At 56.9% G+C, this 17,388-nt stretch overlaps 1 protein-coding gene across 1 annotated transcript in view; it reads right to left on the bottom strand.

Annotated features, from left to right (window-relative positions):
* Positions 1 to 4,298, bottom strand: part of WNT7A (Wnt family member 7A) — a 64,806-nt gene extending 60,508 nt beyond the window's left edge. The window contains exon 1 of the mRNA XM_055413304.2: positions 4,009 to 4,298. Within this exon, the coding sequence (XP_055269279.1) occupies positions 4,009 to 4,079 (71 nt within the window). The 5' untranslated portion in view covers positions 4,080 to 4,298. The remainder of the gene's footprint in view (positions 1 to 4,008) is intronic.
* Between the last annotated feature and the right edge of the window lie 13,090 nt (positions 4,299 to 17,388).

Genomic DNA, 17,388 nt, shown 5'->3' on the forward strand with positions numbered 1-17,388 from the left:
AGAGAAAACAAAAAAGTCAGAAAAACAAACAAGAAAAAAACAGGAAAAAAAATCTTTTTAATGGGAACAAATAGATTTAAAAAAAAAAGCAAAACTTAAAAGCAATTGTGAATAAAAGCTGCAGTCTTTCCTTCCTGCAGGCCCATGGAGTACATGGATCCCACTCCAGACACGAGTGGCCGAGAGCTTGCTCACGAGCAGGGCAGCGAGGTTCCTGTCTTGCTCGCTCACTCACTGCACGGGCCCATACCAGACACCTGTCAGGGCAACAGGCTCGGACAGGCGAGGCCCTGCCCCCAAGGGGCCACCAAAGGCCACAACGCACGCACCAGACAAACACAACAGGCCATTCAGCGATGCCCGCTACTGAGAAAACAGTGAAGACGCTGTGACAGCAAGTAGGGGAGGGGCGGGGAGGGGCCGCTGCAGCTGGAGTGGTCAAGGAGGGCCTCCCTGAGGAGGTGACAGTGCAGCAGAGCCCTGAAGGGTTGGGAACCAGCCACGGGAAGGTCTGAGGCAGAGTATTCTGGGCGGGGCCGGGCAGGGGGCAGTGGCCGGAACAGAAGATGCAAAGTCCTAGGAGGGGGACAAGCTTGGGATCGCCAAGGAACAGAAAGAAGCCACAGAAGCCAGCTGGGAACCAGAGCTCAGGGAGGGGAGAGCGTGGAGAGGTGACGGCTGGCGGTGGGAACTTTCTCCATGCGTCACGGGGCACAGGAGGGCTGGAAGCCGGTCACCGGCAGGGTCCCCCCCAGCTCCAGCCCCAGGCGAGGGGGCACTGCGGGACTCCAGGACGAGGCAGGGAGCGTGGGCAGGCCAGAGGTGGCGGTGGCTTGGCCTTGGTGGCAGTGGCACGGGGTGGCTGCGGATGGAGTGACCCAGCGTTGCCGGAGGGCTCGGGCAAGGGCACAGGGAGAGGTGAGCGTGTGCGTCGCGGGCATCTGGCCTGAGCATGGGGCCACTTCCTAGATCAAGGTAAGCCCAGAGAGGCTCCGATGGCAGCCCTAACCATGGAGCCAGCCCTCTCCTTACACAAAGATGACCCACTTGTCTGGAGCTCCCGTTGTGTGTAATCCTTGAAATGCCATCAAGCATCCTCTGAACGAGAAGACCTCACCTGGGTTGTAGTAATGAGCTCCTGTTGACACGGCCAAGGTCAGTGCCCCCGCCAACCCAAGTGCCTCATCCTTCCCGCCCAGCCTCGGCTGTGAGAAGTCGATCTGGGATTGGGATTCGCCAAGGGGAGGGGCCCCCGCTGCTCTCCAAGCGTGCAACAGACCACCCCTGCCACACACCAGCCCTCCTCCTCCTGCCTCGGGTCCTTGATCCTCGCCGGTCCCTCTCCCGGGAAGCTCTCACACCCTGAGCTTCATGTGTTTGGCCTCTTGCCATCAGCTATGTGACCTTGAGGGTCCCCTCCCTGACCATCCCGCCTCAGGGAACCTGCCTCCCCACTCCATCCCTCTAACTTTCCATTCCAATCCTGAGCCTCAGAAACATCTCTCAGGCTGCGAGCGTGCCTGCCACGCACAGGCACCCCCAGCTATGCCTTGGATGCACCCGTGAGCTTTGCAGGATGTCTGCTATACGCAAAGGCAGCGCGGCCGCGCCGCCATGCACACTGGACCATGAGGTCTCTCTGAACAGCCCTCCTGGGCAGGGACCTTCAGCTTCATTTCACGTGTCCACTCTGCACAGCTGAAAGCCGAGGCTTACAGAGGGTGAGACCCAGAGACTGGCAGGTGACAGACCCAAAACAGGAGCCTGGCAAATGCTCTCGGTCATTCGTCTCAGAGACTGAAACGCGGAGCCGGAAGGCCTGCACTATTTGAGGAAGAGGCTTCATAAGACGAGTAAGTCAAGCGAGACGCTCTGGCCCCGAGAACCCCGGGCTGACCACAGGCCTCCACTGCAGACTGAAATCGCGTATTTGGGTAAAAAGTCTGTAGGCACCAATAGTCTCAAAGCTAAGCATTCAGGCCTAGGGTGCCACCAAAGCTTCCTTCAGCTGGAAGCCGCGTGACCTCGGGCAAGTTACATCTGTCCCTGCTTCGGTTTCCCAGTCGCTAAAATGAGGGTATTTACTCGACCTCATCTCATAGGGCGGCTGAAAATTTAAACATGGGAAGTGCTCCAAAGGTGTCAGGCACACAGCGAGCACTCAATAAATGAGCTGCTGTAGTGGTTACTGTTATTGGGTCTGATTTTTCCAAAAGGCCTGGGCCTGAGTCACAGGAACTATCCAAGTAAGAATACACAGGTGCCTTGCCATCGGAAGGCCTCTGGCGAGGGCCGTGAAACTTCACCCTTCATGCCCATTTTACAGATGGATAAGCCGAGGTGCTGAGAGCAGCAGGGTCTGGCCCCAAAGCACCCTGCCACTCCCCGCCTGACCCGGCCCTCTCTCCCCACCGTAAAGGGCGGCCACGGGACGGAAGGCGGGCGCCCTCAGTGGCTCCAGTGTTCCCTCCCTCTGTCCCTCCGGGCAGCTGGATCCCTGCGGGGACGGTAAGATCTAGGCGCCGGCGGCGGGAGGTCGGGCGGGCGGGGCGGCCAGGGGAGGTTATTTTCTGTTGTTTTCCCTTTCTCTCTCCGCTCCCGGGTCCCTCCGCCCCGTTTCTAATTAAAAAGGAGATAAAGCCGCACGCGGCCAACGCCAATCAGCCCCACCGGCTTCCTGGATGCGCGCGGGGCGGCGGGGCGCAGGCCAAGATGAAGATTAAAGCCGGGGAGAAAAAAAAAGCAAAGCAAAGCCACCCAGACGCGGGCGAATCAATAACACTTAAAGCAGCCGCAGGCAGGCAGCGCGCGAGCCCCGCAGCCGCCTCCCGGCCCGCGGTCACGGCTGGCAGCCGCCTGGTCCGCTTGGCGCGCACCTGCGGGCCGCCGCGGCCGGTCAACTTGCGAGATCGCCGGAGCCGCGGGGCGGGGAGGCGGGGGAAGCGAGTGGCAAAACACAAAGGACCCATCTCACACACACACACACGCCCCGCCGCAGACCCTGCAGTCCGCCCCCTCCCCAGGCGGAGCTGGGGGCGCCGCTCGCGTGAAACCTGCCAAGGTGGCCCCGGCGCGTCGGAACCCCCCATCCATCCCTGGAGCCCCCGCCCCCACGCTTCACGCGCACTGTCTCCGAAGTACAAAGAGTGACTGGCCCTGCAAACGCAGCTCCAAGACGCGTCCCGGGCCGCCCCCTCCCACCTTCCAGTCGGAGCGCCGCCCCCGGCCCACCTCCTAGAAACGCCGGGGTGAGGAGGGGAGGGCCGCTCGGCGGACTCGCCGGCCGCCTCGGGTGCCCAGCTTCAGGAGGCGGGCTGTCCCGCCTCTCGCCGGCGCTGGCTCGCGAGCCTGCGTCCCTGGGTGTCTCGGGCCATCTCCAGCTCTACCCTTGTGTGCGTCTGCTCGGGAGGCTGGCGCTGTCCTCTCGGCCCGGGGGTCTGAGGGTCCCTGGAAACGCGTGGTGCCCAGGCTTCTGTGCTTTGGTCCAGCGAACGTCCCTCCCTGCGGGTACCTGTTCCCTGCTTGCAGACCCGCCCCGCCTGCCACCCGGGGACTGCCCAGCACTAGGAGCGGCTGTGCCCGCCCCTCTGTGGACACTTTCTCTCGGGCTCTGGGGGCTGAGCTCCCCGGGAGCGGCTGTGGTCCTGGCTGGTGGTCCCATGCCCCGGTCCGAGTGTCCCTGGGAGGCGCTGACCCTTTGCAGTGGGGGACCCTCTTCAGAGTCCTCCACGCTGGAGCGTCCCTGCGGGTTGTCCTTGGCTTGGGGTGGGGGGGCTTCCTTCCTTGGGCATTCCCAGGACGGCGGTGTCTCTGGAGCTGTGCGCGCCCCTGGGGCTCGCGCCTGCAGGGGCCCTTTGTGCGCCCACCGCTCCCGCACCTCACCCCCTCGGCCTTTCTGCGGAGCCAAGGAAGTTGGCGGCCGGCGGCCGCTCGCGGGTGGCTCAACCCCTCCCCGAAACACGCCAACTTTGCCTGGACGCGCGTGCAGGGGGTGCGAGCGGCCCTTACCCGATCCGGAGGTAGACCATGCCCAGGCTGAGAAAGAGGTGGCCCAGGCAGCGCCGCGCTTTCCGGTTCATAGTCCCCGCTGGCCGCCGGGGCCGCGGGCCGGGCCGGGCTGATCCCGCGGGCCGGCCCTGGCGGGGCAATCCACATAGCCCGCCCTGGAGGCGCGGGCCGAGGCTTCCCGAGGCCGTCGGTCGTGCGCCCGTCCGCGCGCTCGGCGCCGGAGCCTCGCCGGGAGCGCGGGAGCCACCGAGCCCCGGGGAGGAGAGAGGAGCGAGCGCGGCGCGGGCCGACGCCGGGCTGCGCGCGGGCGGCCGGGGCGAGTGTGCGAGGCGCGGGGCGTGCGGGGGCGCTGCAGCCGCCCGCGCCCGCCCCTCCCACCGGCCCCCGCCCCCTCCGCGCCCGCCTCCCCGGAGCGCCCGCCCCGGCCCCCGCGCCCGCGGGACGGGGCCGCCGGCTCCTAGCGCGCTCTCGCTCGCCCCACGCGCGCCCGCGGCGCCGCCTCCCGGCCCCTGGGCGCCCGGCCGGGTGGGGGGCAACGGGAGGGCGCACGAGCCGCCCCTCCGGCGCCAACTGGCCAACGGCGGGGCGGACGGACGCGCAGGGACGGCCCTCCGGCTGGGGGGATCGGGGCGCGGCCGAGAACCCTGGCCCGCGCCCGGGCCTGCCTCGCGGTCCCGCCGAGTGCCGGGAGCCGGAGCCGGGCGTCGGGGAGAGCGCGCCCCGCTCCCCAGCTTCGCGGAAGGGCGCCCCCTTTCGCAGGGCGAGTGGCGGGGGCGGGTGCCTTGGCTCCGCGACCTCCTCCTCGCCCCCGTCTGGTCCAGGCGGGGCGGCAGGTGGGGGCCCAGGTGAGAAGCGTCCGCTGGAAGCCCGCTCCTGGAGGACAGGCGGAGCCGGGCGGAGGCCTGGACTCCCGCTCGCAGCCCCGACGCGGGGCGCCCGAGCCGCCCGAGGGCTCCGGGCGCAGCCGGCGGCTCAGCGCGCGCTCGCGGCGACACCTGGCGGGCGGTGCAGGTAGGCCTGGCTCGCTCGCGGGGCCGGCGTCCGAGCTGACCAGAGGGCCTGACCCCTTCCCGTGATACACAGCCCAGTCCAGTGAGCTTTGGGACTCAGATTGCAACGAAAGAAATCGAGGCTCAGGGCAGCGAAGGTGTTTTCCCAAAGACACCAGCTGGAGGAATGGCCGAGCCAGATTGCAAACAAGGCGTGCGTGACTCCAGCGAACACCTCGCGGCTCCCTAGGGTTATCACTTAGGAAAGGCTTTTCGAAATCACAGAAGGTCAGTGAGAACCACTGTTCTAGCGTCCATTCCCGTCGCCCGGATGTCTGTGCCACGCCCCAGGGTGGGTGCCGCGGATATTTTATGGAATAAGTACAACATCCATCTCTCCCAGCTGCTGGGGGAGGCAGACCCGAAGTAAACAAACGCATAAATAATTGGAGAGGTCAGAGGGGCAGGTGCAGATGATAAGTCAGTGATGGGCAGAGACAGCACTGGGGCTGCAGGGTTGATTTTAGACGTGAGACCTGAAGAGCAGGGACAGAGGGTCCAGCAGTGCCGGACGCAGGAAGACAGGACAGAGGCTCACAGGTGGGCAGGAGCCCCAGGAGGGGATGAGGGCCGTGCTCCAGAGAGAAGTAAGGTCAGCGAGGCCGGAGCCGGGAGATGGCGTGCGGACCCCGTGGAGCTCGTGGGCAGGCGAGCAGCCATCCTCCTCCTGTGTTTCTCACAGCCCTGAACAGCCTGCCTCCAGAAGGTCCCTCAAATGTGCTCTTTCTTCTCTACACTCACCGTCATTCTTAGACCAAAGACACACTCAGGTCACAAATATTAGGGGACATTCAGAGCCAGGGACGGGTTCACAACCAGCACATTGGGGCCGGTGGATCAAATAACGAATTCAGTGTCTGCCCTCCAGAGGCGAGTGGTTTGAGGACCAGTTTAATCATCACTCAGGTAGCAGTTGCGTGCCAGGTGCTGTCATCAAGAACGTCAGCATATTAACTCATTGAGTCCTCTCACGATACTGTGAGTTTGCTGTTCCTCTTCTCGCTAATATGAACGGAGTGCTGGAGGGAGTGGGGTGGGGAGGGCTGCGGAGGTGAGGCCCAAGAGGAGGTCTGGGGATAAATTCAGGGTACAAGCTCCGGGAGATGGAGAGGGACAGGGAAGCCTGGGGTGCTGCAGTCCGTGGGGTTTGAAAGAGTCAGAACGGCTCAGCGATTGCACAACAAGCCAAGTGAATAAGTATGGGCCTTCTCCGAAAGAGAAGCGGGGGTATGACAGGTTCTGGTATGTGCTTCAGAAGGCACGTGGTGGCTATTATGGGACCAGTGGTGGGAGGTTATTGGGACGGAGGGCTCAGGTTGGACAAGACTCAAGGAGACCAGTGGATGCAGACAGTCTGAAGGCAGGGAGACGGAGTGGAGAGGCCCCAGGACGGGCTTCTACCCTGGGAGGCAGGGTGGTTGCTGAGGACAGCACGGAGCTGGGCAGGAGAAGGTGGTCTGAGGCCCATGAACTTGGTTTTGGAGGCACCGAGTTTGATGTGCCTGTAGGTCACTGATTGGACAGGTGAGCGTGTGTGCCGGGAGAAAGGGTGCAGCTTCCGAGGGTGACTGAGGTCTCTGCAGCCAGCTGTTGGTGAAGCCAAGGCAGGGATGGGAAGCTGCCTTGGGAGGCAGAGAGGCCGAAAGTGTGAAAGTGAAAGTGTTAGTCTGACTCTTTGCCACCTGGTGGACTGCAGCCCGCCAGCATTCTCTGTCCATGGGATTCTCCAGGCAAGAATACTGGAGTGGGTTGCCATGCCCTGCTCCAGGGTCCCAACCCAGGGGTTGAACTCGGGTCTCCTGCATTGCAGGCAGATTCCTTACTGTCTAAGCCACAGGGGAAGCCCCCAGAGAGAGGCTGAGTATGATGGAAAGAACCAGCTGGGGGCGGGAGCAACAGGAGCGGCTTGGAAGTCACTGAGAGAGCTGGGAAGAGAACTTGCAGGGTCAGACCCTGCAAGGGAGGTGAGGGCATTTGGCATTTAGAGACCCCTTCTTGAGCCCCCTCCAGCGGGCCTGGGGCGCCCCCTGCTGGAGTCAGAGAGGGGCTGCTTGGTTCCCAAGGCTTGCAGCACTGGGCCCTAACACACTGGTGGGTGGTTGCCAGACCGACTCTAAAGTGTGGGCTCTTAGAGGGGCACAAGCCTGGCTCCACGTTTGTCTCTGTGACCTTGGGGCAGGTCCTCACATCTCTCCTTGGCGCGCCTGTAAACTGGGGGTGGTAACAGGTTCTACCTCCAAGCATCGTGAGGTTTGAGACGCTCACGTAAAGTGCTCAGAAAGCGGGCTGGAGCACAGTAAGGGCCGCGGACGCATTTGGGATGTTAAATCAATGGGGGTGGCCACAGATGCCACTCGGTGACACCACTAATCAGGAAAGAATATTGTGTGTAAGACGGTCTCTGTCTGCATTTGTGCTTACGAGAAAAAATGTCAGCAACGCCAACCAGAGGCGAAGCTTTCATCACTAAAGTATTTGGAGGGCGTGGAGATTCCCAAGAGCCAGGCTCTCAGTGACCTGCTGCCTGGGGCAGCCTGTGGGGAAAGTCAGGGCCTTTCCAGCACGAGGAGCACAGAGCCGTGGGGCATAGGGCAGAGCGCTTGTGTGGGAGTCAGGAGAGTGCCATTCTCCTTGGTCACTACTCTGCGTGGCTCCGAGGAAGTCACTGCATGTTGTCACCTCCTCTGTAAACTGGGGTGAGGATGATAACGCCCCTCACGAATTATATGCAGTCATATATGTGAGCATTTAGCAGAGCACCTGGTAGATATCATGCACTCAGCATGTGATAGCTATCTGATGCTGATGAAGATGATTTCGGTGATAATATTGTGTATTGGGATCCAGCCCTTTAGGGCCTTCAGGAATCTTAAAGGTCATCTAGATCAGTGTTTTTCAAACTTCCAGGTGCAACAGAATGACTTGGTTACAAAAAAAAAAACAAAAACAAAGTTCCCAGGTCCTCTCTTGGATTTCCTGGTGGGGGTGGCCATTGCTTCTCTGCTTATAACCAGCACCCAAGGTACCAGCCAAGTCTGGCTTCATTGGAGCCCAGGCCTCACGCAGAGCCCATCCCCCTTTGGACCTGTCCTGGCTGAGTGGTGGCCACTGTGCCCAGAGGTCTCACCAGGAGACAGCTCACTTCGATTCAGGTAGAGGAAGAGCGGGTCTCCACCGTCTCTGGGCCTTGATGTCTCCAGCTCAGACACGGCTGCCCTATGTCTGCATCTCCCCCAAAGGAACTTCTTCAGACCCTTAATTTTCCAGAGACAAGCTCAAGGGTCCAAGAGTGAGAATTTTTAAATTGTCTTATTTCAGTGCAACGTGAATAAAACATCCACGGATCTTGGCCAATTGGGGATGACAGCTTTCTGACTGAAGGCCACCCTCTGCTGACTGCCCTGCTTGAGTGTACCTCTGTGTTGACTGCCATTGACTATATTTAATCTGTAACTTGCTGACTTTAGAAGAGCCTATGCTTAGTTTTATGATAGTATATACTAAACAATGTAATACAGGCAGACCTCTGAGTTATCGTGGGTTTGGTTCCAGACCACCAATGATCCAGACAGTAATGCAAATATCTCAATAAAGCAAGTCACAAGAATTTTTTGGCTTCCCAGTGCATATAAAGCTATGTTTATACTGTACTATACGATAGTCTGTTACGTGTACAACAGCATTATGTCCAAAAAAAGTACACACTTTAAAAATACTCTGTTGCTAAAAAATGCTAACCATCATCTGACCCTTGAGTGAGCTGTGGCCTTTTTGCAACAGTAAGGTAACACCCACCCATCAGAGATCACCTTAACAAATAGAATAATGTTGAAAAGGTTGAAATATTTCAAGAATTACCAGGATGTGGCACAGACACCCAAAGCGAGCACATGCCATTGGAAAATGGGCGTTGACAGATCTACTGAGCACAGGGTTGCCACAAACCTTCAATTTGTAAAAAAATAAAAATAGAAAAACCTTTGAACCACACTACAGCGAGGTATGCCTGTAGAAAAAGTGGCCAAATGGACATTCGCTGCAGGGGAGGAACACACAGGCAGCCTTCTCCAGCTCAAGACATACCATCCATGTTTGCCTCCGAGGACTGGCATGGTTTGGGAGCCCATAGGCGAATCCTCAGATGGGATTTTCCACTGACCTCGGGGTTAAAGTCATCACAAGGCCATTTTACACAACTATAGCGTGTGGGAGGGGATGGGGAGCTTGGAGCTCGGTGGCACCAGAATCCCGTTTGTCCCTCCTGGACTCATCCTTCCTGTCTGTACGCCGAGCAGTTTGGCAAGTCCAGAGCATCTTCCAGAGGCACGTATAAGACCTGGTTTGCCATGAGGAGTCTGCAGCCAGTGGTTTTGTCTGTGAGACTTCACATCCAGGCCAGAGTGCCAGGAACAGGAGGAGCTGGTGGCAACAGATGAAGAGGTCAAGGCCCCCTTCAGAGCCCATTTCTGCCCGCATGACCTTGAACGAGCGACTCATCCCAAGGCTCTGTTTTCTCCTCTTCCTGCCACAGGCACTCATCCTTCTGCCGTAAGGTCCCTGAGAAGCCCCTTCTGGAAAGCACCTGGAGCTATTCTTACAACTGAGTGCTCCAGCCGCGCAGGCCTCATGGACTACTGGCAGCTCACGTGGGCTTCTGGTCACCTTGGGAGGAAGGTGCTTATCACAATTCCACCCCCAAGGTCTTCCTCAGGATAATCTGTCCCTGGTGATTCATCTCGTGGGCTGGGCCCTTCCTCTCAGGCCTGAAATATCTCCCTCCCTCCACCATTCCTGGGTCAGGCCTGTGACCCCCCCCCATGTGACTTCCTCCGGGGACTGGCTGTGGGCCCCTGCCCGCCAGCCAGTCCTCCAGTCCCTGGCTGCGGACCCACTTTGGGCCTGACATATCAGGCAGGACTCAGGTTGGAGGAAACCCACAGCCTGTTGTGCTGGGGAAAAAGTGCATTCCTATGACCGGCCCCCACCCTGGTCCAGCCGCGCCTCTGCCTTCAGCGGGCTGGGCTTCCGCCGCACATCCTGGCCCAGCCCGGCCCTTTATCACCCGGCTGCCACATGGTGCCCTGCCCCTCGGGCACACACATCTCCCGGGAGGCTTCCGGCCTGGCTGGGGCAGAGGATTGGCCAGTGTGGAAGCTTCCCCCCAAGTTTGTGGAAGCAATCTTTTTCTGGAGCCAAGGACAGCTCTTTGGAGAAGGTCAGGAGATGGGCCCACACGTCCCAGCTCCACGGAGAACTTGCTCTGTGACTTTGGGCAAGCAAGTCTACCTCTCCGGATCTTAGCTTCCCCAATTTTAGATAGAAAATACCATCTCCAGTTGCTGTGAGACTAAAGAAGGTGATACAGGTACACTGATGCCCAGGTTCTACCTCCAAGCAGTAAATCAGCATTTCTGAGGGGTAGGTCCCAGACACTGAGCTCAGTGAAGGATGGCAAAAATGGTGACTAGCTGGGGCTTTGAAGCAGACCAATGTGGGTTTGAATTCTGGCTCTGTTATATAATGACGGCGCCTTGACTAGATCATTAGCCTCTCAGAGCCTCCGTTGACTTGTCCATCAGAAGGGAAAACAGTACTCATTTCCCAGTGCTGGTAGGAGAATTAAAGGGAGTGATTGCTACCAGCTGCTTGGCACTTAGGAAGCACTCAAGTGACCCTGTGAGGATGGACCCTTATCCAGTCACCAGTGAACATCCAACAAGTCTGTGCCTGACCCTCAGCTGGCACCTCAAACATCTGTGAGTGGATGATGAGGCTGTTGTGACTGTAGATTAAAAGGTGACAGAGAGACACAAGTTACCACTGAAGATGGAGCTTCTGTCTTTTGACTGAAAAAGTCACACTTCCCAGCATCGTCCGCAGAACTCTGTTCTGGCCAGAGAGACTCAGGTGCAAGTCTCCGGGCTCCTGGTCCCTTGGGTTCCCCCTTCTTTGCTGACCTCTGGCCACCATCTTGAGAAGGATGGCAGACTGGAAAACAAGAAGAATCGGGGGATACGGTCGAGCTGCCATTGCAGCTCAGGCTGCCCAATGCTGGGCTTTATTATTTTCCCCCAAGTGAAAGAAACTTGTTATGGTTTAGACCCTGGTTGGAAATTTTTGTTCCTACAACAGGAAAGGAGATGCTTTCCTCACTGTCCTACTTTCTGTGCACAGTTCTCAGCCTCCAGGTAAGTCTAGGAGAAGACTAGCAGCCTGCGTCATTCATTCCCTCCTCAGAGCTCCGGGGCTGGGTTAGAGGCACCACAGGGAATATGCCCAGCTCTGAACTGAGCCCTGGGGCAGAATCAGCCACGTTGTCTTGTCCAACCTCCTCTGGCCTCCCCAGAAGCTTCAAGGAGAGAGAGTTACTCTCCCCTTCCCCAGATGCCAACCCCGTACCAAAATCTCCTGTCTACTGGGTAGTCTGCAGTCAGGAAAATCTAACTCGGAATCTTGACTTCTCCACTGATCTGCCATGGGCAATGTGTCTTTGAACAAAGCTCGAGGTTCACGTTCATCAGTTGAGACTATGCCCACCAAGAGATAAAACTAAACATGGAGCTCAGAGGGGGAAAAGCCAAGGTAATAGGGCTAGAGGTGAGTAATGCTCCCAAATAAACCCAGAACTAGCACCAAATATCCAAAGGAAGGGAGGTGGCAGGGTAAATGTAACACTGAAGACCTTGGCATTATGAAAACAATAGCCCAACAGCAGACTGTTGGGTGTGGGCATGAAGAAAGTGTGAGGAACTTACTTTTTTCATCCTTCATAGTAGAGAAAAGGGCTTCCCTGGTGGCTCAGAGGGGAAAGCGTCTGCCTGCGATGCAGGAGACCTGGGTTCTATCCCTGGGTCAGAAAGATCCCCTGGAGAAGGAAATGGCAACCCACTCTAGTACTTTTGCCTGGAGAATGCCATGGACAGAGGAGCCTGGCAGAGTACAGTCAATGGAATCACAAAGTCGTACACAACTGAGCACCTTCACTTTCATAGTAGGGAAAAATTGAACCAAGAGCAAAATGTGTAACTTAGAACCAATGACCCCCAACTTCTCAATTTTCTTCATAATCTTGGGTGGGGAGTCTTGTAGGAAATATCTGTCATGGTAGCAAACAATAAATCAAATTAGCAACTGCTTTTATTTCATTTAAATTTATTTTGTTAAATTCAAGTATAATAAGCTTCATATATTAACATTGAGCAAATAGTGTGATCTCCCTTCACAGAATTCTTTGATTCCTTTTGCCCTCCCTCCCTCCCTCCCTTCCATCCAATCTCCCTCCAGTTTTTTCTCCTTCTTGCCTCCTGCCATATATAGGCCTACAAAGATATCTGTGGTGATGTTGCTAATATTAATCTTGGACATTTGGGGTACTAGAATTTGCTATGATTACCCCTACCCCCACCCCCAGTTTTTGCAGCATTTTGCTATCTAGCTTGAATTCTTTAGAAACGCATTTAGCAATTTTATGAAGAAGATAAAATCATTTCCCCCCCAAATTAACAGCACTTAGTTTGTAGAGTTTGTGAGCACTGAATAAGATGCCCAGGAAAGCACCTGGCATAGTGTGGCCCCCAGATCCCTGCCCTGTCATATCATGCCCTGTCCCTGCTCCTCCTACGCGGAAGCCCCATTCTTCTCCCTTTGGCAAACTTCTATTCATCCTTCAAAGCCGACTCTAACGTGAAGAATTGCCTGACACGGACGTCCCATTAATCAGAGCCTCTCTTCTGGACACAGTCCAAGCAGTGACAGCTCAGCGTCCTGGGGTGAATGTTCAGAAGTCTTGGGTACTGACTTCTATTGTTTTTTTGTCTTCAGTTCAGTTGCTCAGTTGTGTCCGACTCTCCGCGACCCCATGAATCCCAGCACGCCAGGCCTCCCTGTCCATCACCAACTCCCGGAGTTCACTCAAACTCATGTCCACAGAGTTGGTGATGCCATCCAGCCATCTCATTCTCTGCCGTCCCCGTCTCCTCCCGCCCCCAATCTTTCCTAGCATCAGGGTCTTTTCCAGTGAGTCAACTCGTCGCATGAGGTGGCCAAAGTGTTGCAGTTTCAGCTTTAGCATCAGTCCTTCCAATGAACACCCAGGACTGATCTCCTTTAGAATGGACTGGTTGGATCTCCTTGCAGTACAAGGGACTCTCAAGAGTCTTCTCCAACACCACAGTTTTTTGTCTTCAGGCCTCCCTTAATTCCCCAACCTTTCAGTATATCCCTTCAAACAGTTGTTTTCATTTAAATTCCCAAATCCAGTTTCTGCAGCTTGCAATTCAAGTACCCACCCATTGCCCTGCCTCCCCAGCTTTGAGTTCCAGGCTAGGAAAGGTTTGTGGATGAATCTCAGTGGGGGCTATGGACTATCCTTCCCTCAACCCAACCTTCTGGACACGGAATGGGACTGACACCTGTGCAACCTCATTCTTCCAGGTCCTGGGCAGGGGCGCCCACAGAGAGTTCTTGCTTGGAAAGGAACTGGTCCTTTACTGAGGAAACTGGGCTGGACTTGCTGGAAGACACACAGCTCTGGACGCACAGGCAGCGGGCCGGGTCTCCGCGCATGTCTCCGCACTCAGGGCCCGGGCTCTGGCTGTTCTTTCCCCGGCTCTCCCTGCGTCCACCCTCCGTCTAGCTCACAGAGCGACACGCTCCCCGGCTCCTCGGCCCCGCCGCGAGCCCCGGGACCACGGGGTTTGCAGCAGCTCCAGTCCGCAGATGCAGAGACCGAGGCTCGGCGGGGAGGGGCCGGGGCCAAGGTCCTCCGGTCGCGATGTGGGGGCCTGGACGCGAGCCGAGGCCGCGACGGCCCGAAACCCAGGGGCTGCCCCTCAGCCGCGTGGCCTCTGCGGGGTGGTGTACGACCGGCTCCCTCGGAGGGCCCGGCCGCCGGCGGGTGGGCAGGGGCACGGGGCTCCTCGGGTGACCGGAGAAGGCGACGAGGCTGCCGGTGGAGACGGCTGTGCGGGACACAAGCCGAAGCGGGGCCGAATAGGGCCGAGCCGGACCCTGCAAGGACCGTAGCGCCCAGCCAGGGAAGCGCGCGAATAGCGATTGCTCCACGGGGCGATAGCTGCAGGGCAGCTGGGCCGAGCGGAGCCGAGCGGAGCCGAGCGGAGCCGAGCAGGTGGACAGAGCCTGTCGGGTAGAGCCGAGCGGGGCCGAGCGGAGCCGAGCGGGGCTGAGAAGAGCCGAGCGGAGCCGAGCAGGTGGACAGAGCCTGTCGGGTAGAGCCGAGCGGGGCCGAGCGGAGCCGAGTGGGGCCGAGCTGAGCCGAGAGGAGCCAAGGAGAGCCGAGCGGAGCCGAGCAGGTGGACAGAGCCTATCGGGTAGAGCCGAGCGGGGCCGAGCGGGGCCGAGCGGAGCCGAGCGGAGCCGAGGAGAGCCGAGCGGGGCCGAGCGGGGCCGAGCTAGTCCCCGGCAGCGGAGCGGGTGACCGCAGCGGGACTGAGCGGGTCCCGCCTAGTGGAGGCGGTGGCGGGACTTGGTAGGGGTGGAGCTGCTCTGGAAGTCCTGTGGTCCTTCGCGTTTAGACCCCACCTTCCCAGGCTAACCAGGGGAAGCGGGGGCGCCTCGTTCGCCGGGCCCTTGCGGCAGCGTCAGAGGAGTGGTTCCCGTGGCGGCTTCGGTTTCCCCGTTTGCACAGCTCGGGCTGCGGGTGGTGGAGACCTTGTGCCCTGTCTGCCGGGACCGGTGTCCCCGCCCTGGGTTGGGCCCTCGGGTCCGGGTACCCGGGAGGGCTTCTGGGGCCAGCGCTCCCGGGGCTGAGGCTGCCCGCCAGGTTGCGCGGAGAAGCGCGCCGCCGCCACGCCGTCTGGTGGGTGTGTCCCCGGTCCGGGGCGGGGGTGGGACGGACAGACGACCCCAGCCGGGCCCGGCTGCGCCGGCGTTTGGGCCCGAGGCGGAGGCGCTCCCGGGGCTCCGGGCGGCCTTGGCCCGGGCGCGGGGCGACCTCACTGAGCCCGGCTGTCGCTTGTGAGCTGGGGGGACACGCCCGCCCCTCGAAGTTCAGAAAGGGACTTGGGGGATGCTCGGGGTAAGGACTTCTGCAGGATTTCCCTGTGGCAAGATGTCACCCCTTTTAATTCCTGATAAACAGTGTTATGTGCCAGGCACTGTTTAAGCCGGGGTGGGTGGGGAGGAGGCGCACAGACATGAACGTATAACCCAGTACTCCCTGCTTGTGTTCTGTGATCTGGCCCCAATTTCGGGCAGAGGCTCAGCTTAGACAGCTGTCCCCATGGCCGTCTGATCCCCTCGCACAGTCCCAGCCTGTATTCCTAGGATGGTTTGTTCTAAAATACACATTTGATAGTGTCGCTTAGATGCTAAGAGCCCTTCAGTGCCAGTGAGGTAAAGGGCTCCCTCAGAGCTGGCCCCAGCCTACCTTTCCAGGTGCATCTCCTTTCCCTCCCCGGATTTTCAGCTTGGCTACATCCCTCTGCTCTTTGCTTCCGCCCCCCCCCCCCACCACCCCTCTTGTTTAGAATATTTAGAGGTGCTCGGCTCAGTGTTGACACGAGATGGCGCCAGAACGGTGCGCAAGGCTTTCTCCAGCACCCGCTGAACATGGGAACTGGCTCGGTTGTTGGGCCTTTTAGAAAGTCACTTAAAACTTGTTTTATTAGCAGCTTGTATCTTTTCAGCACACCTCTCAATGAATTTTATGTACCTAATTAATTTTCCAGATATGAACATAAATGGACTTCCCAGATGGCGCTAGTGGTCAAGAACCTGCCTGCCAATGCAGAAGACTTAAGCGATAAGGGTTCGATTCCTGGGTCAGGAAGGTCCCCTGGAGGAGGAAATGGCAACCCATTCCAGTATTCTTACTTGGAGAATCCCATGGACAGAGGAGCCCGAAGGGCTACAGTCTATGAGGTCACAAAGAGTCAGACACGAATGAGTGGACATAGCGTTCATGCACACCCAGGCTTGAACACATATTAGTTTATTCTCTCACAGTTCAGCAAATAAACCTGTAGCTGAAAAACAGGTGTAGTTGCAGTTAGCTCCTCGTGAAGGCTCTGCGGGGTCTGTCCCATGCCTCCTTCCCAGCCCCCGGATCACCGATAACCGTCAGCGTCCTTCCTTGGTGCTGTTCTTCCTTAATGTGTCTGTGTGTCCTCTTGCTTCTTAGAAGGAAACCAGTCAGTGGAGTTAGGACCCACCCTGGTCTAGTACGACCTTGTCTTAAATAATTATATCTTCAAAGACTTCATTTCTAAATAGGATAACCTTCTGAAGTTCTGGGTGAATTTTGGAGGTTACTGTTTAACCAATTATAAAACTTCTAAATTTGAAGGGGAGACCATTCAATCCATTAAACTCTATGAATGTAGTAAATGTGGGAAATCCTTCAGCTATAGCTCAACTCTTTCAGCAGTTGTAAACACTCTTGTTGGGTGCAGACAGTGTAGGAAAGTCTTCAACTCTAAATGATCCTCATTAGGAATTGGAGAATTCATCCTGGAGAGAAGTCATCTATAACTGAGATTAATGGGGGAAAACTTTTCAAAATAACTTCTCTCTTATTCAATAAGAAAAATTCATAATGTATATAAATCTTCTGAATGTAGTCAATATTTGAAAGCTTTCAGATGCCTCGTTAACCACAGAAACTGCACACTGGACAGAAATCCCAAGAGGACAATGTCAACAAAACTTCAGCTGGAAAGTGGAGCTCATTTACCCTAAAGATTTCATCCTTATTAATATATTTTTATGTTTATACTGAGGTAAAATTGACAAATAACATTATATTCCTTTCAGGCGTACAACATAATGATCTGTTATCGGTATATATTGCAAAATACATTTAGGTAACATCTGTTACCATACATAGTTACAAATGCTTTGTTTTCTTGTGTTATAAGGACTTTTAAGATTTACTCTCTAAATGCAAATCAAAACCACAATGAGGTACCATTTCACGCCAGTCAGAATGGCTGCTATCCAAAAGTCTACAAGCAATAAATGCTGGAGAGGGTGTGGAGAAAAGGGAACCCTCTTACGCTGTTGGTGGGAATGCAAACTAGTACAGCCACCGTGGAGAACAGTGTGGAGATTCCTTAAAAAACTGGAAATAGAACTGCCATACGACCCAGAAATCCCACTGCTGGGCATACACACCGAGGAAACCAGAGTTGAAAGAGACACGTGTACCCCAATGTTCATCGCAGCACTGTTTATAATAGCCAGGACATGGAAGCAACCTAGATGTCCATCTGCAGACGAATGGATAAGAAAGCTGTGGTACATTTACACAATGGAGTATTACTCAGCAATTAAAAAGAATACATTTGAATGAGTTCTAATGAGGTGGATGAAA

This window comes from Moschus berezovskii, chromosome 24 (assembly GCF_049115385.1).
Source record: "Moschus berezovskii isolate FMDL1 chromosome 24, NW_MosBer_1.0, whole genome shotgun sequence".
Classification (NCBI taxonomy): Eukaryota; Metazoa; Chordata; class Mammalia; order Artiodactyla; family Moschidae; genus Moschus; species Moschus berezovskii.